General features: G+C 44.8%; 1 protein-coding gene across 3 annotated transcripts in view; it reads left to right on the forward strand.

The window, feature by feature from the left end:
- Nucleotides 1-19,400, forward strand: part of GNB1L (G protein subunit beta 1 like) — a 68,796-nt gene that overhangs the window by 42,163 nt on the left and 7,233 nt on the right. For 2 of the 3 annotated variants that reach the window (XM_033174917.1, XM_033174918.1), the window contains exons 3-7: nucleotides 419-559; nucleotides 1,134-1,262; nucleotides 5,085-5,247; nucleotides 9,941-10,039; nucleotides 16,578-16,793. In XM_033174917.1, the coding sequence (XP_033030808.1) occupies nucleotides 444-559; nucleotides 1,134-1,262; nucleotides 5,085-5,247; nucleotides 9,941-10,039; nucleotides 16,578-16,793 (723 nt within the window). In that variant the 5' untranslated portion in view covers nucleotides 419-443. The remainder of the gene's footprint in view (nucleotides 1-418; nucleotides 560-1,133; nucleotides 1,263-5,084; nucleotides 5,248-9,940; nucleotides 10,040-16,577; nucleotides 16,794-19,400) is intronic. The other variant, XM_033174919.1, reaches the window with a different exon arrangement.

Raw genomic sequence — 19,400 nt, forward strand, 5'->3', positions numbered from 1 at the left:
CCTTCTACTGTTATCTCCAGACTCTTAGTCATAGCTTGCCAGAAAGAAGTGCAATGCAGATCAAAGTTCACAGCTTTACAGAGAGGTTTCATAAAGAAAAGCTTAAAGAGTTATTTTATACTTTTGGACTAACAATACATTCAGGTATATATATACAGGTTAGCTAATTAACCCCTTCAAAATCACATGGCATCATTATGATGCTAGGTGATTGACAGGTGGCTCGCCCCACCCACCTGTCAGATTTTGCCCGCGAGGCTAGGATCTTCTAAGGATCTGACCCGTGGGGCCAAAAAAGGTTACACACCCCTGGTCAGTGACATATGTACAATGATGTATGTCAATAGCTGGCTGCTTCTCCATTCAGTAACTGGGTGAGTGTTTTGTGCTTCCCGTTGACATTTTCTTTCTCTTACAGGAGCTTCTAATACATTATTGCTGTAATGGCTCTGCCTTCTCCAGATCCACAGTATGTTCTGCGGGGAACAACTGATGCAGTCAACGCTCTGTGCTTTCATTGTTCAGATCCAGAACCGGAAGTTCCCATTCTTTTCTCTGGGTGAGTGTGGGGGTGTCAGGATCAGAGATCAAATTATATTAGAAAAAGGTCTTAAACAAGCATAGTCTTACAATCTGCTCAGCAGTTTGTTTGCTTTTAATGAACTCTACTTTTCCGTATATTAGGCTAGGTTTTTTTTACTTAAAAATTATGTGGAAAACTCTGGATCGTCTTATACACGGGGCAATCTCCCCCCTACTTTCTTAAAGTGGAGTCCCTAAAAATAGGGAGTGTCTTATACATGGGGGCGTCTTATACATGGGAAAATGTGGTATTTTATGTGCCATGAATGTATGCATTGAACTCTGTCTTAGGCATCCCTGCAATAAATTTAACTTTCAAGGAACATCCCAACATTTTACTGATTTGTTCCCCCCTCCCACCAAAGTAATGATCAAATCAGCAAGCTGGTAGTGATTTTTTTAAAAACAGTCTCTGCACTGTAGAAAATCTCTAGGCAACTTAGGGTCCGTCAGATAAGTTTGAAAGTACCACCAGATTGACCATGCTTTGAAACGGTTGCTGATTAAATTAGCATTTGTCTCCCACCTACCTTTTCTCTCTCTTTGTTTAGATCTTCTAATGGGCTGGTCCATATCTGGAATCTGAAAACACACAGGGTGGATAGGACACTGGATGGGCATGGCGGGAAGTCAGTGTACTGGGTGAAAACTTTACGCAACAGAAAAAATGCACTTCTTAGGTGAGTGATGCAATTCAGAAGGAGCACACTTAGAAGATTGCGGAATTAACGATGTCTCTATAAAAGGGCATCAGATTGAAAAGCTGGAGCAGTGGAGAGGGGAATTCTTTTTCAGCCCAGGAGCCCACATTCCCTTCTGGGCAACCCTTTTGGGGAAACATGGTAGTGGCGGGCGGGGCCAGAGGTCAAAGTAGGCGGAGCAACAGATTACATGCCACCTTTCTATGGTAGGCAAGTCTGGAGGGGGACCCGGGCTCCCCATCTCTGGGCTTCATTGACTGGCAACAGCTCTGCAGGGTTTGAGACTTTCCCAGCTGCAACCTGGAGGTGCCGCCAAGAGTTAAACCTGGGACAATTTGCACGCAAAGCACGCGCTCTGCCACTAAGTTATGGCCCTTGTTTGTTATTTTGCCCTGACTCAGAGCCTTATGGATGCTATAAGGCACTCACTGCGATCCTGCTGCATATGCAAGCTTCTCTGTTCACGTAAGCGGAGATGCCATCTGCGGGGACTTGTATATGTGTGCATGTGCCCATGCCTCAGCCAGTGTGGAGTAGCGGTTAGAGTGCTAGACTTGGACCCGGGAGACCAGGGTTCAAATCCCCGCTTGGCCATGAAGCCCACTGAGTGACCTTGGGCCAGTCACTGTTTCTCAGCCTAAGCTACCTCTCAGGGTTGCTGTGAGAATAAAGTGGAGAAGTGGGTCCGAAACCTTGAACTTTTGGGGCGTAAAAGGCGGGATATGAATGAAATAATAAAATAATATTTTTTAAATGTCCTGTTCCCCTCACAGAGATACAATTCCCAGAGTTCTCTGGGAAGAAGAATTGGCTGCCAAACCACTTATGAGCATTATAGCTCTGTGTGGGGAATTGGGGTTGCCTCTCAGCACCCTTAACCAAATACAGTTCCCAGGATTCTTTGGGAGAAACCGTGACTGTTCAAAGCACTACGATACTGCTTTAATGCATAGTGCAGATGGGACCTCTGTCTATTGCGCTATCCCCCAAAACTGACAGTGACATCAGGTGACCCATTTTTGCCCAAAGTGTTTGAGAATCAAACTGTGTTGGCAAAGGCACTGAAGTTCCAGACTCCGACAGTCAACTGGTCTTCACATTTGCACATAGGATTGTGAAGGATTGTTACAAGGCCGCTGTTCCCTTCACAGAACTACAGTTCCCAGAGTTCTTTAACAATCAACCCCTCTGCTGGAGAATTCTGGGAACTGAAGCTCTGTGAAGGGAAAAGGGGTCTCCTAACAACTCTCACTATCCTTAACATACTACGGTTCCCAAGATTATTTTTGGGTGGGAAGAAGCCATGCCTTTTTAAAGCGGTACGATACTGGTTTAAATGCATAGTGCAGATGGGGCCTTAGTATGATTAACGTTGGATACAGGCCACTTAATACACACATGCAGAGTCAGCTGAAGATAACTTTTCCTGCGTCTGGATGAACAGGCTGTCGTCCGCACAAGCTTCTGCCACAATAAATCTGCTGGGTGCCACAAGGCCTTTGGTTGTTTTGACTGACAGAACGCTCCACCTTCTGCTGGAGCAGATTGCCAAAGCGTCAGGGTAATTTGGAGATGTTTTGACATGTTTATCAAGAAAAGACATCTTCCGTAGCAGACCTTATTAGCATTTATATTTGTTGTCGTCTGCATAACCACAATTAACAACCCAGAATTAAATCTGAGTTGTTAACATAATTACATGGTTTTCATTTCGCATGCACTCTGTGCTCAGAAGCATCGACACAGAAATATTTCAGGACTACAGTTATTTCTGGGTAGTGTTCCTTAATTCTCGATCTCCATAAGAGAATGTCTGTATAGGTTGGTCTCTGCACCTAGCTGGGGTTGATTGAAGAAGCAATTCGGTCAGGATACCACGAGAAACCTCACTTGTGTTGATGGACTTCTGAGTCCATCTTAACACCCACATTTCAAAGTGTCTATTACTGTACTTCTTATGAGGTTTGGTTCTCATAGTTTTAAGTATCTCATCTGTCTTCTGTAATGTTAATTGTACTGCAGATCAATATTGTTTTGTTTATTTTCCAAATTACATTGTAGCAACACAATGCAAATGCTTTGTTTGTTGCCGTTATTAATACTATCTTTGTCTGTGGTGTGTCATTGTTGTTGTTTACTAGCAGCTTCATACCTGACATGGCTCTGGAATTCTATGAAACAAAAAATATCAGTGCTATTGTGAAAGGTTTAGTCTGCCATCTTGATGCAAAACAGTGTATCCAGACATGTTCAAAAACGTGCTTGTTGATCTCAGATATCATCGTGCAAAACCTAGTTGCAGTATCTTAAGAGGTGCCCCAACGCACAGCAAATAACTTTCCAAAATGTATATACAGTATTAGATTTTTGTGAGTGGGGGGAGTTGGTGCATTTTAAGTACTTCCACCTTTCATACAAAACTGACAGGTGGCAATGTTCTTTTGGCTGGAATAGAGGAAAGCCATCCAGACTTCTTGCAAACTTGTTTCCCCTGTGGCCTGAAGCAGGGGCGGTTCGTCCCGTTTCAAAGCTTGAGGCAAAATGGAAATTGCTGCCGTGCTCTGCCGCTGCTGCACTTCCCACCCCGCGGCCGCTGGCATCTGTACCAATTTCTGGCAAGATCTCGCCAAAATCTCATGAGATTTCATGTACTCTATGATATCTCATGAGATTTCAGCGAATCTCACTGGAAATGGGCACCAATGCTTTGGCTGCTTCATTGTGGATGGGCTGGGCTGCGCCTGAGGTAAATGTAGCAGCCGCCTTGTTTAAGCTAAGCAGGTCTAGGTGTGGCAAGTGCTTGGATGGGTGATTCCCTTGGAGCCAGATGTGCACCACATTGTGTTTCCACAATGGAAGAAAAGCAGGATATATATGTAATAGAACAAAAGCTCTTACCTGTTTTGGAAAGTTGCTTGTTCCCTATGCATCTTGAGGTGTCGTAATCTGAGAAGCAAGGAGCAGGTTTGGATACAGTTGGGTGCCATTTTGAATCAAGATGGCAGGCTGCCTTTTTGAAAGCTGCACTGATTTTAACTATTGACTTCCATGTCACCATGTGTTGGCAGTTCATCCCATTCCAACATTAGTCTGCAATAAATAACAACAACAAAAATTAGGCACACGGGTGATGCTGGAGGATCTGGATCGGTAGGTCTCAGCCCACTAGGCCCCTTCCCAGGATCCAGTTCTTCCAGTTCCCCACTCTCATTCCATTCCTCCTCCCACTCTAGCAATTCCCACCATGATTTCTTCATGGGACTCAAGGCACCATAGAGCTAAACCCAAGGATGTTTGGCGCCTTCTATATCTGAAGGGCCTGTATTGCAGATTAGATATTTGATGAGTGCTATCACGTTCATCGCCATCCCAGCCAGGTCTCCCCTTCTCGAGTCCAGACCGAACATACCCAACTGCTTCAACCTTTCATTTAACATTAGACTAGTTAGACCGATGGCCCAATTCAGGATAAACAGCTTCATACATTCATGGCTCTTGAGCCTGGAGGCCTGAGCTCGGAACACGCAAGATTAGTAGTGAGCATTCAACAATGATATTAATGCGATGTGTGTTGTTTTCTTTAATTTGATGGGCAAATAAAGGAAACAGAGACCAGCTTCCCTCTTCTCGGTAGCCAGGAAGTTGACAGCTCAGGGTGGCTTCTGCGAGGGCTGGGTATACAGGAGTGTTACATATCAGCATGGAGCTCTGTTGAGGATCCATGATGAAGCTGCTTGGCAAAGAGACGCTCAGAATCCACAAATTCTGCCGTATGACAAAGAATGTTTCTGATTGTAAAAGCCAGGGCCGTGACCAAAACATCTGCCTGTGGGACTTGGCCGAAGGAAGGAGTGTTGTCACAGATTCTGTTTCCACGGAGAATATTGGGTTCTGCAAATGCTCACTCTTGGAGGTTGAAGAGAGACGGTGGCTACTAGCCATGCCATGGAAAGGCCTGGAAGAGGTAGGTAATGTATTTTTGCCACCCTCCATCATAAGGTTCTGGAACAGATTGCCATAATATAAAACAATGTTAAAATCTATTAAAAGACCGTACTTCGGAATAGGCCCTAAAAACATACATCCTGGCTGGGAAATGCCAATGGCAACGTCCATAGAGTGAAGGAGGGTCTGTAGGCAAAGAGGTTGTCTTTGAGATGCTAGGTGGAGCAGGAACAATATTTGGCATGCTCTAGTTTTTCATGAGTTGGATGATCCAGAATGTGGAAATGCTCATTATCTATGTAAAATATTTTTTTTCAGAAGGAGGCACAATGAATCCTTCGTGTTGGCTAATGAGATCTGCTAAGAACACAATGGTGCTTGAATGCCGCTAATGGAATATTCCAAGCCTGGCTTTAGCTGATGTTTGAAAATGTGTGGCTGATGACCTACTTTATGTGTGCTCTGTGGGATCTGGGATGGGGATCCTGACTGGCAGTAAATTCCCCTCATTCTCAGGCAGAATCCTTCTATCTGGAAATGCTAAGGCCATCTTCTACATTCAAAGCAGCTGTCCTGTTTTGAGCTATAATCCCTTCCACCAGAGGGTGGCCTTGGCTTTGCTGTTTGCAGTCACGGTCTTGCCAGATTATTTTTTTAAGTGTCCAAGTCAAGAATTCCACAAAATTCATGTGTAAGCACCTATATATTCTATCCTCAAAGAGGTAACACCATGAGCCAAAGTACTTTTGAGGCTTATGATTAACATGAAGACTTAATATGTGTTTATGCTTGGCTGGGACCCAAAGGGGGTAATTTTGTCTTGAAGCAAATTCCGTCTGTGAATAATAAGACCTGAACAGACATTTATTTGTTCCTGATTGCATTTAAATCACCAATTATGAGTTACATGCACTTCTCTTGCCAATTTGCCAGAAACATGCTAAAAAGCATTATAAATGTGCAAAAGGAGAAGGGTGTGTTTTCTTGTGGCCACCTATAGCCACCCAGGAACACTATTAGCCTCAGGCAAAGACAAAAACTCTCCTAGTAAGCACAAAAAGGGAGAGAAGATCAGCACAGAACATCTTCTGGTTTAAGCTACAGTCGACAAAGTACATGAGACCTGGGATTTATTTCTGAGGCTCGGTGGCAACCATTGCAGGCTGCTTGTTGGGTCTTCCATTCTAGCAGACTTAACCCTTTTGCATGCTGCAGGAAGTGCCCCAAACTCGCTACCTTTGGTCTTCAGCAATAGCAGCCAACAACCCTCAGGTCTTGCCTTCTCTTTCCTGAGCCGCGATGAATGCAGCAGGTATTAAGATGCAGAAATATATCCTTCTCTGCCTAGATCGTGGCTAGGGAAGCATGTGGCTAACCATATGTTGTTAGGCTCTCAGTCACTTCAGCTCCAACCACCATGGGCAATGGGCAGAGATGAGGGGAGTTGGAGCTCAACAGAATCTGGAAGATTCACCATCCATGTTCTAGGGCCCAGGGGTCAGCAGACTTTTTCAGCAGGGGGGCCGGTCCACCATCCCTCAGACCATGTGGTAGGCCAGACTATATTTGGGGGGTGGGATGAACAAATTCCTATGCCCCACAAATAACCCAGAGATGCATTTTAAATAAAAGGACACATTCTACTCATGTTAAGAACACGCTGATTCCCGGACCGTCCACGGGCCGCATTTAGAAGGTGATTGGGCTGGATCCTGCCCCCGGGCCTTAGTTTGCCTACCCATGTTCTAGGCTTTTCCACTTCTTTGCAGATTTAGCAACAAAGTAGACCTGATGAGGGTCATCTAATCACAGGTTTCCTTTTTTTTTTTTAAGGCAGTGATGAAGTGGGGAAAGTGTGAACTAGGGGGGGGGGAGGTTAAAACACCATTTAAATTGCCCTCCTGAATCTGCTCCATGGCTCACGGGGAGGCAACCTGCAGGTACCATACTGGGCAAGTTGCACTTTTGGAAGCATGTGCTTTTGAGTCAGGGGGGCGGGGGGAGGGCCATTGCCCCAATCCAAATTATCTCAGATACACACACATGTCTGTAGCTGTTTTTAACTGAAGGAAGTTGGGAAAGCTGACGGTGGCTCTTTCACAACTCGTTTAAGCTTGGCACTGGGACAGCAAACCTGAACACACTTGCTAGTGATCAAGGCCTATGGAACTCAGAGGGACTTCCTTCTGAGTAAATGTGCATGGTTCTGCTCTGTGCTGAGAAATGCAAAGAACCCTTAGGAACGCAAGCTCTCCTAGTTCTTTGCTGTTCTTTAAAATGGGAACAGAGGCTCAGGCTGCTTTCCTCCACACACTATCCTGGGAAGCTACCATGGCAAGTGATAAGAGCAAATAGCAAACTTGTGGCCTCCTAGGTATTTGGTGAGACACAAGAGAGGGCCTTCTTGTCTTCTCTGTATCGTTCCAGTTTTAGTATATGTGCTGGCGAAGCGAGCACTAGAGAGGGCCTTCTTGGTGGCTGCTCCCAGATAATGGTATTTACTCCCACTCAAGGCTCGCCTGGTCCCCCACTCTGCTTTCCTTTTGCTAGCAGGCAAAGAGATTTTTTTGTTCCAACAGGCCTCTGACCAGTCACTGGCTGTTATGACGGTTTAAAGTGATTTCAATGCTATTTTAAACAAGGTTGCTTATTTAACGGGGTGTGTGTGAATTTTTAGTTGTGTTGGGTTTGTGTTGTGAGATGCATTGAATTCTTCACTGGGAGAAAGTTGGCAAATAAAATGAATAACTAAATAAAAGACATAGACAGTGCTGGCCTATAGAGACCAATGACTCAGTATAAGGCTGCTTTGTGTGCAATGAAGGAACCAAAGCTCAGCTGTAAAGCATGTGTTTTGCATGCAGAAGCTGTCCAGCATGGCCAAAGCCAACATATGGAGGACCACAGGTTTCCCCACCCCTTTTGAGGACAATGCTGAGCTCAGTGGACTGACTACGAGGCATCGTCCTACATTTCTTGGTGGGATTTACTTCCAAGTCAATGTGAATAGGATTGGGCAGCAAGTTAGCTGGCTTCCCCTAGTTAGAGCACTAGCAGTACCTTCTCCTCCCCCGACAAGTGCCCTGGTGTTCTCAGCGCTATGTACGCTCCTGAGATTGGAGGTACAATTCATTGGGAACTGTGTTGAAATTATGGGTGCTTAGCTTAATTTTGTTTTGACTATGGCAGACCAACACGGCTACCTACCTGTAACTTCACAAATAAGTCATACACATAGGATTCTCTGAATCTCTGGACTTCCCTCCATGGTTTCCATAATTATTCTTTTCCAACTGCATCATATAAAATTTTCCATATTTTCTTAACACTCAATTCTCACCATAGTTCTCGTTACATTGCAAGTCGGTTGTTTTTTTTAAGTCCTGCCAATTTTTTTTACTTGTTTACAGTGTCCTTTTAAGTACCCATAACTTAGAAATTTTCTCCATTTTTTATTAAATTTGTTATCTTCTTAATCTCTCATCTTCCTGGTCATTTTCGCCATTTCGGCATAGCCCATCATCTTTATCAGCCATTCTTCTCTTGTAGGGGCTAACAGCAGGATGGCTGCGTATTCCTTCATTGCAGGGGCGGGGGTTGGACTTGATAATCCTCAGGTTCCCTTCCAACTCTACAATTCTATGATCCAGCAATGAAGCCCAGGTACCTTTCTCCGAGGTTCAGAGACAACTTTTTATCCAAGTACCTGAGAGCCAATAACTTTTCAAAAGCTGATGCAAAAACACCATAGCTCTGTGACAGAGCATGTGCTCTGAATGCAGAAGGACCCAGGTTGGACGCCCCCACGTCTCCTGGAACCCTGGAGAACCAATGCCAGCGGGTGGCGGAGGAAGGGGGTGCGGGGGGGGGGGTGTTGTGCCCCAGGTGTCATCACTAAAGGGAGTGACAAAATGAGTTGTTTGGGTTTTTTTAGGGCTCACAAAACTTTTTAGGAGTGACGTGGTGGCTTGGGCGTCTGCAGGTTGCATGCTGCATAAAACGGCAGCGTGGGACTTGGGTCTGCCTACTGCCTCTCCCTCAGCCACCCTACAGCTGGGGGGGAGGCAGTGGAGAGCCTGCAAGAATTGGAGAGGCTCATTCTGCCCCCACGGGCAGATCACCCCACCCCCACGAGTGGATCGCCCTGCCCCCATGGACGCGGATTGCCCCACCCTGGCTGCAGGATACCCCACACACACCCCAGGCATCTGAGCGGCTATCTACGCCACTGCTGCCAGCCCGTGTAGACAGTACTGAACTAGATGTTCTGACTCAATATACAGTGGTGCCCCGCTAGACGAATGCCTCACTAGACGGAAAACTCGCTAGACGAAGGCATTCGTCTAGCGGAAGGCAGCCTCGCAAGACGAAAAAGTCTATGGGGCTGCCTCGCAAGACGAAAATTTTTCGTCTTTTTTTTCCGTCTAGCGAAAACGCGGCTTGCATTGCCACTTCGCTAGACGAAAAACCCGCTAGATGAAAATTTTCGCAGGACGAATTATTTTCGTCTAGCGGGGCACCACAGGCAGCTTCCTTTGCCCTTTCTTAGCAGTTATGATTTCTGAGGCTTCCTCTGGGTTGATTTGTTTTCTCCCACCATCCCCGAGCAACAAAAGAGCTTGCACCACCTTTTTTTTTTTTTGCAAATCACCTTAGGAGACTCATCATTGTGCCTGGCGCCGGGCCAACTAAACTTGTTTTCCTGATGTCAGGTTCGGGTTTTGGAGCTGCCATCCAAGATTTCAGTCTGTACCTTGAAGCCAGAGGCCGATGCCAAGTTGGGCATGCCCATGTGTCTGAAGATGTGGCAGGTAAGCCAACGGGAGCTTGCTAATTACAAAATGCTTCCCTCACTGTGATTCATTTTTCTATATACGGAGCCCATGAATCATTCTTCACTCTTGAGGTTTTTATATTTATTTATTTTTGATTGATTGTCAAAAGCAATCAACTAATTATGCTATTAAGGGTGGGAGGGAAACGGGAACATCCTTCACAGAACCGCTGGAGCTTTCCACACTTCACCAGATGATGCGGGTTGTGAGTTTTGTAAGCAAAGTTTAGCCGGGGTAGTTGTTTTTTGTTTGTTTTTTAAGTATCCAGTCAGAGCGGGAAATAATGATCATGGAACATGGATTTGGCAAGGCATTTGGTAGCCTTGCTTTGAAGTGTTTGAATAAAACACTTGAGCTTTAATCAACATGACTGTATTTTGATTTGCTTGTCTGGTGTGAACCAACCATGTTACTACCTACCTTGCCTCTTCAGATTTAGAGAGCTTAACATATTTATGTATGCATAATGCTTACATTATCATACACTAGCAGCCTCATACTCAGCATTGTTTGGGGATTCTGAGAAACAACAACGACAAAATTGGTGTGGTTTTTAAATCAGTGGCTCAAATCGGTTTTGAAAAGTTCACTGCACCATCTTGATTCAAAACGGTGTCCAGTATCCAAACGCAAGATGAAAACCTGCTCTTGGATCTTGGGGACCATCATGCAAAAACTGGCTGAAATCATGATGTTTTGAAAGGTTCCGTGCGCCATCTTGACTCAAAAACCCCATCGTACTGCCTGGACACTAAGGTCCAGCCCCAAGGGCCTTCTGGCGGTTCCCTCACTGCGAGAAGCAAAGCTACAGGAAACCAGGCAGAGGGCCTTCTCGGCAGTGGCGCCCTCCCTGTGGAACGCCCTTCCATCAGATGTCAAAGAGATAAACAACTACCTGACATTTAGAAAACATCTGAAGGCAGCCCTGTTTAGGGAAGTTTTTAATGTGTGACATTTTAATGTATTTTAATCTTTGTTGGAAGCTGCCCAGAGTGGCTGGGGAAACCCAGCTGGATGGGCGGGGTACAAATAATAAATTATTATTATGTTATTATAAAGTGGCACCCAGCATCCAAAACCTAGACAAAATGGATCCACACATGGAGGGAAACCTGCTCCTAGGTCTTGGGAAACATCATGCAAAATGTAGTTGAAATATGTCAAGAGGTTTCCAAATGCATAGCAAATAACTTACCAAAATATTTAATATATGTTTGGAATGGATTTCTGTCTTTGGAATTAATGAAGACTCCCAATTCCCAGCAGCTCCGGTTAGCATGGCCTTTGGTCAAGGATGATAGAAGTTGCAGTCCAACAACATCTGGAAGACCACAGATTCCCTGTCCATGTTTTACTTTCTTTCCCCAGTGCTCCAAAGAGGGGAAGAGTGGTAGGGAAGCATAGAACATTTAGTCTTCTAGAGAGACAGAAACATTCACACAACAGAAAAGTTGTCAAAGCTTTTATATAGCACTTCATACACGCTTGTCCTAGATCCTGGTAGAATACAGTTAATCACAAAAATCATAAATGAATTACAGTGACTATCAAAACAGATTAATTTCTTTATAGCAAAGCTTTCAGCTTCTCCCTTCATCGACTGCTCGGATGTGAATCAAAAGATGCTGTAGTCAAGGTGGTAGTTATAGAACATTAGAATATTCAGAAGTGTTACACTTACCGCACAGACAGACAGACAGAGGTTTATTGCTATTTCATTTGGAAGCCTGTCCAGGAAGGAAGGAAGGAAGGAAACAATGGAGAATCACTGTCAACTTGTCAGGAATATGTATTAATGGAATTTATATAATAAAGTGCTTATTGCATTTCCAGTTTCTACATGCATTCTTGTTAGCTTTTTTAAAAAAATGCTCACCATTGCACAACATAGCACTTTTCCTGCTGGGAAAATTAAGGGAAGACAATCCTTGGGTGTGCAGATTCAACCCTTTCCAGTTGGCTATGATTTGCAGGAGCCCAGTGGATACGCTTCAGGTTACAGACGCTTCAGGTTACAGACTCCGCTAACCCAGAAATGGTACCTTGGGTTAAGAACTTTGCTTCAGGATGAGAACAGAAATTGCGTGGTGGTGTTGCAGCGGCAGCGGGAGGCCCCATTAGCTAAAGTGGTACCTCAGGTTAAGAACAGTTTCAGGTTAAGAATGGACCTCCAGAATGAATTAAGTTCTTAACCCAAGTTACCACTGTAAAAGACATATTCCTTCAAAGGAGGGAGGAATGTTCCATCCGACCTCAAGCTGCTGTTTGGACCTTCCTTTCTACTCTTCCAAAGATTACAGCACTGTTAATTTATAAAACATACGGCTCACATTCTCCGTTAAAAAAAAAAATGGCACCCAAGTTGCTGTACAATTCATCAACCATCATGAAAAGACAGCAAAACAGACTGCTAAATAGCAGTCAAAAAACCAACAATCCAGTGATGGCACATAAATTAAAATAGGCCAGGGAATGCCTTCCAAAACAAGTTAACCACTATACTTATGCATACCCATCACTGGGGAACAACAGGAGAGAACTGTTGCCATCATGTGATACCTATGAGAATCCCACAGGTATCTGGTTGGAATACAGGATTCTAGATCGGGCAGGCCTTTGGTCTGATCAGCGGCCACTCTCCCCATATGAACCAGCCAAGACCCTGCAGTTTTTGGCAGAGACCCAGCCAAGGGAGATGCGAGATGCAGAGGGTGGCTACATCAGAACGGGCCTTTTCAGTGGTGGTTCCCCATCTATGGAATGCTCTCCCCAGAGAGACCTGCCTGGCCCCCTCAGTCTTTAGGCACCAGGCTAAGACCTTTACTCAGGCCTTTGATAAGGAAGTTGCCCCCATCAGTGGAGCTCATCTTTTAGTGGGGCAGGTTAGGACCTGTCCTTAGTCATACGTTACAGAATCAGCATTTTATCTATTTTGCATTGCCCCTTGCTTTAATTTTTTTCCCCGGTTCTGAATCGCTTTTATTCATTGCATTTCACCTTGTCAAGTCGCCGCGAAACTTTTTTCCTCTGTACAAAGCGACGGGCAAATGCAACTCATGACCTTCGCCATTCTCATCCAACCCGGATTCTTACGGCATTCTTAAAAATCTTCCCCTTACGATGGAGAGGGGAGGAGGGATCGATCACAGAGCAGGCTTTAACAAGAAGGACTGCTGCGAGACTATTTTCACCAGCAGGATCATCCATTGTAGCTAGCCTAGTGATTCTTAAAACAATTTCAGTATTATAACATGGGTCTTGATACCGGTCTGAAGGGGTAATGGGGGAGGGGGAGGGTCAATTCACGGTTGTCTTGGGCATTTAATTCTTCAAAAGCTACCTCTAATTAATTTATTAATTAACATAAAGATCTGGCAAGAGGTCAGATCTGAAAGTGGGGTAGGAGGGTGTGGCATCTCTGCGTTCTGTCGGAAAGTATTTGAGCCATTGTGCGTGTGTGTTTTCTCCTTTAAAATCTATAGCGGGCGTTAACGGGCATTTGTGGGTTGTTGTTTTTTTATTTGCTTTGATTACGACTTTTGAACCTCTTGCCCACATCATGTGTCTTCCGATTTGCAGGGGCCATCCATCAGCCGGCCGGTGCAATGATGAATATTTTCCTTAAGTGTGACACGTAATCCAGTAACGTTCCTTTCTTTGAGTTATTTCAGAGACTTAAATAAATTGGGTGGCTGGCCAGGGTGCCATGCCCTTTGACCTGTGACATCATTAATCAAAATATCTCTCAATTGGTTACAGCGGGATTCAGACCTGTTAACTCTTTGGGTTCAGGAGATTGTTTTTTTTTTCCCTTTGGGGGGATGGGGAGAGAAAGAAAATAGTTTTCCTTGGTATTGGAGATAGTATCCTTGGACAGCACTTTACTTGAGCTTTTAAAAAAAAACACACACACACACGCACATATTCTTTATTCCACACTTATACCAACTCATATATGAAAATATGCACAAATTTAATATTAAGCAGCCATGTTCTTTGATCTTTTTCCAAGGCCTGCTCAAAACTCTTTTGTGTAGGCAAGCCTACCAACATGCAATTCCGTGGTGTTTATTTTTTTAAAAAAACCTGATATATATTGAAGATTTTATTACATCTGCTTGCTTCCTTGTTTGTTTTAATATGTTTAAAATATAACACGAAAATAATGATGCCAGCTCATATTAGCAGTATCAATCCTAATTTAAACGTATCTATTATTATGAAGGGGACCCGGGTGGTGCTGTGGGTTAAACCACAGAGCCTAGGGCTTGCTGATCAGAAGGTCGGCGGTTCGAATCCCCGTGATGGGGTGAGCTCCCGTTGCTCGGTCCCAGCTCCTGCCCACCTAGCAGTTTGATAGCACATCAAAGTGCAAGTAGATAAATAGGTACCGCTCCGGCGGTAAGGTAAACGGCGTTTCCGTGCGCTGCTCTGGTTCACCAGAAGCGGCTTTGTCATGCTGGCCACATGACCCAGAAGCTGTACGCCGGCTCCCTCGGCCAGTAACCCAAGATGAGTGCCCCAACCCCAGAGTCGGACACGGCTGGACCTAATGGTCAGGGGTCCCTTTACCCTTTACCTATTATTATGAAACCATTCATATGTCCAAATAGATATCCAAATGAGATTGTCCTACCTATATAATCTATACGTTCAAAGGTTGAAATGGCAGTGGATCTTTCAGAGACTTATAGGTTCAAGGTTGGAAGGATATAAACATCCGCCATCCATTGCACAGTGTTCTGAAATGTCTACTTGTTTTTAAAGTCTGTTGGTGTTGCTGGTATGGATATTTGACGTTGTTTTGCGTAAACTCCTTAGAATGATTTTTCGGAAATATATGAGGCGGTATGTAAATCGGGTTACATTACAATGCAAACACTATAGTTTAAATGTTCCGTTGCATGAGCGAAACAGGCTTCCCCTTGGGTCATGGGACTCCCCATTCCTCTCCTTCTCCCCTGCATCCCTAACACACCCTCAAAATCTATACAGGACCTTCCAGATAAAAAGTTTGAGGTACATGGGGTGAGGGCTGCAGCTAGAAGAAGAGGACAACAAGCTGGGTTGGCTATCATCATAAATACATACCGTACTTTTCCATGTATAAGACAAGGTTTTTTTCTTAAGAAATTATCTTTAAAATTGGGGGTCATCTTATACACTCATAGTGCATAAGGGGGAACGTGGGATTGGTTGCTGCCGCGAGCCGGGGATTTTCCTCGGCTATTGGTGGCTGCGGCAAGGGCTGGTGTTGATTGGCTGTCGCTGTGGCAAGTGGGCGGGCGATTGGCTGTTTCTGCCGGCAAGGGGACAGGTGATAGGCCAGACGGGTGAATGATTTTTGGCAATCCCCCTTAAAAATGCTCAGCAACTCTGGGCAATCTCCCCCATTTTCTTAATTTGGAGTCCTCAAAAATAGGGGTCTCTTATACACGGGGGCGTATTATACACGAAAAAATACGATAACTAAAGAACCTCAGATTAGCTCACAACACATTCTTTAATTTCCTTAAATTAACCCAACCCTAAAACAGAATCCTTCCTATAATACCGAGGGGAAAATATGTTTTGACATTTTAACGACTTTTTCTTCTCTCTCACTTATTCTTCTTCCAACACTATAATTTTAACAGTTTGAAAGTCCCTGCATTTGAGTTCCCTGTCCATCGTTCCTGCTCCTTCATCTGCTTTTCTGTTGTTTTGTACTAACGCCGCGGTTGCCATCGATGAATAATGTCATAAATGCTTTACCTGAATCAGATCCAATTCTTTCCATATACAGTGGTACCTCTGGTTACGTACTTAATTCGTTCCGGAGGTCCGTTCTTAACCTGAAACTGTTCTTAACCTGAAGCACCACTTTAGCTAATGGGGCCTCCCGCTGCCGCTGCGCCGCCAGAGCACGATTTCTGTTCTCATCCTGAAGCAAAGTTCTTAACCTGAAGCATTATTTCTGGGTTAGCGGAGTCTGTAACCTGAAGCGTATGTAACCTGAGGTACCACTGTACGGCCAATAAAATTCAAATTATAAGGAGCTTTTTGATGGGGAACTTGCTGCAAATTAAATGGGAAATAAGTGTCGCTAGAAGCGTTTTGGGGCGATGAAGTGTTGAGAAGATGTTTGACATCACTTTTCGGCAAGAGGAGAGAGGAATTCGGCTCTGCCAATTTGCATTCCAACCAGGCTTTCTTTATTAGGGCCCAACCCAAGATTAAACTAAATCATCATATTAAGCTTTTGAAATAACCAGCATTATGAGATTTTAATTAAGGGTAGGGATAACTGTTCCAATTGCCCTTCCCCTCTTTTAAAAAAAATCAGTTGCCTACACATGCCAGGTTATGATAGTTAGTCCCGGTGGGTATTCAAGGTTTAGGGTATTGTAGCTTGTTTTAACAGTGCCTTTTGGAGTTCTCTGCCCTGCCTGCATTTACTCGTCGGGTTTGGGTCTAATAACTGGTGGGGAGTTCGCCAGGCCCCTTCACTCATCTGTTCTGTGTTTCCTATCAGCCCAAGGTCAGTTCGCATCCTTCCCTTCTGGTCGGCTATGAGGATGGATCAGTGGTTCTGTGGAATTTGTCAATGGGGAGAATGCAGAGCCGGCTCGCATGTCATCAGGAGCCAATCATGGGCCTTGACTTTGACTCTGAGAAGGCCAAGGGGGTCTCGGCCTCGTCTGAGAAGATGCTTTGCTGCTGGAGATGCAATGAGCAGCAGAGCCTGGAGGTCAGTGCGTTTACCCTCTCCGCGCCATTTGTTCTGCTTTTTCGCTAACGGCTTGATAGACTGAACAAATATTTAGTCATGAAGTGGGGCTGTTGCCAATCCCTAGCTAATTAATCACAGGCTGGTTATGATCCGGGGGGGGGGGGAGCCGGGTGAAGATGGAGACACTTCTTCATCTTCCGTTAAGTCGTTGGTTCTTCTCCGTCCTTTTCGTTTTTATGCAGACCCCACTAAGGTCTTAACACAAGTGTGAGGAAGCTTTTTTAGCCCAGGGGCCACATTCCTTTCTGGACAGCATTTTGGGGGCCATGTGTCGATGGTGGGCGGAGCCAGAGGCAAAGCAGTTGAAGCTATTAAGGTAATATTTTACTCTGGTGAAGTAAGATGGTTTCCTTGTACACACATCCCCTTCTCTGTCCTCCACCTAGACCATTGTTTCCCAAACTGTTTTTTTGGACTACTGTTCCCATCACCACTGGCCCTGCTAGCTAGGGATGGTAGGAATTGTAGTCCAAAAACAGCTGGAGACCCAAGTTTGGGGAACACTGGCCTAGACCAAGGAAGAGGCATTGTCAGAGGACACATTGCAGGCATAAAACGCTCTTGATGTGGAGCAGGACTAGTCAGGGGAGTGGCCTAGGGAAAGTGGGTGGGGCCTGAAAGGGGTTCTGAAGGCCACATTCTGCCCACAGAACTGAAGTTCCTCACCCTTGGTCTTCTCAGGCTGATTTCACAAACTCGCAGGGAACTCTGGGCATTGTAGCCCTGGGAATCAGGGAAGAGAGGCCTCCTAGCAAATCTCAGCACCTTTAACAGACTCCACTTCCCAGGATTCTTTGGGAGAAGCCATGACTTTTTAGAGTGGTATAGTACTTCCAAAGTGTAGGACCTTATATGCTTTCAGCCACCAGCTGAGGCTGGTTTGGGGCGGGGGGCATTTACTTGGGGTGACCCAAGGTGCTGATGTGTTGCTCATTTATAGCTTTCTATTCTTTAAAGTGTAAGGTTTATTGCACTTTTTTTTAAAGTGTTCATTATTACTTTTCTTGGGTTTTTATTACTTGAGAGTTGCCTCTGGCTAGAATGGCAACTAAAAAGAGTTATAAATAAAATATAGAACATATGCGCAATGCTACATTTATGCACATGAGTAATGTGTTTGTTTTTCAAGGTAGAATTTCCTCCTGCACTTTATAGGATGGAATGGGCATTGAATATCTTCCCCAAGCTCTCTCGCTCTCTGCTTCTCTCTGTCCCTGTGTCCCACATCCCAGAAATCTGCCACAGGTATCAGGAGGCCATTAGTCTCCCATCGATGGAATATTAGTGTTCCACTTTGGACAATATACCTGCAATCAGCTTAACAAAGAAAGAAAGAAAAAGGTCCACAACTGTGATATTACATTGCATCATAAACCTACTGACAGCAATTGATCATTCATCCTAACCCACCTTGTTGTCCCTTTAGATGTTTGAAGATGGCTATCATATCTCCTTTTAGTCTCCTGTTTACCAGGCTGTTGTTGTTGTTCAGTCGTTCAGTCGTGTCCGACTCTTTGTGACCCCATGGACCAGAGCATGGCAGGCACACCTGTCTTCCACTGCCTCCCACAGTTTGGTCAAACTCATGTTAGTAGCTTCGAGAACACTGTCCAACCATCTCGTCCTCCGTCATCGCCTTCTCCTTGTGCCCTCAATCTTTCCCAGCATCAGGGTCTTTTCCAGAGAATCTTCTCTTCTCATGGGCTGGCCCAAGTATTGGAGCCTCAGCTTCAGGATCTGTCCTCCCAGTTTGGTGCCATCTGCAAATTTGATGGGTTTGTCAGAAGTTGCAATAAACAGAGCCTTGAGGGGTCCTTCCGCCCTTGTGCTATGACTGATAGTGCAGCCGCTAGCAAGTGGATGATTGAAGATTTGCTATGAAGGTCTAATAGGATTTTGATTGTAGCGTTCTGAAATTAAGTCTCTGTTCTTTGGACATTCCAGTCTATAATGGGAAAGGGAGTTTATTATTACAGAAGGGCAGGGTGTACAGTGTTCCACTCCAATGAAGCAGCTGCCTTCATTAAAGACATCTCTCGGAGTAGCCAAGGTCACCTAATGACAGCAAATGGTAATGGCCAGAGAGTAGTCTGTACATTGACAAAAGAGCCGGTCAATGCCAAGAGGTTAAGTCGTACTTAATTAGGGGCAGGACTCAAGCCTCCTGTTGCTGGATGGCCAAAGACGGGGCGCCCGGATGCTTAGAAGTAGAACGTGTGAAAAGCTGAGATGAGTCATTTGCATAGTGGGCAGAGTCCTCAGAGTTATCTCTGTTGTTGGTTTTAATCCAAATTAAGTTCTAATCCTGCACATTAAGGGATCAATTTCCACTGATGTTCAGCAGCCTCAGACCTCATTTAACCCTTAAAAAATTGCAGATGCGGGGGGGGGGGTGTTGTGTCTGCCATGTGATTCCTCCCTGCAAGTGGAAAGATAGCATGCAGAAAGCCTGATCCTTTGCCCATTTAAAATGTGGGTTGTTTTTTTTTGGGGGGGGTGTTATTAGGTTGTTGTTTTTATTTTGATTATATAACTTGTGGGTTTATATTTTGATTTTGTTCTGTG

The sequence above is a fragment of the Lacerta agilis genome, chromosome 17 (assembly GCF_009819535.1).
Source record: "Lacerta agilis isolate rLacAgi1 chromosome 17, rLacAgi1.pri, whole genome shotgun sequence".
NCBI classification, from domain to species: Eukaryota; Metazoa; Chordata; class Lepidosauria; order Squamata; family Lacertidae; genus Lacerta; species Lacerta agilis.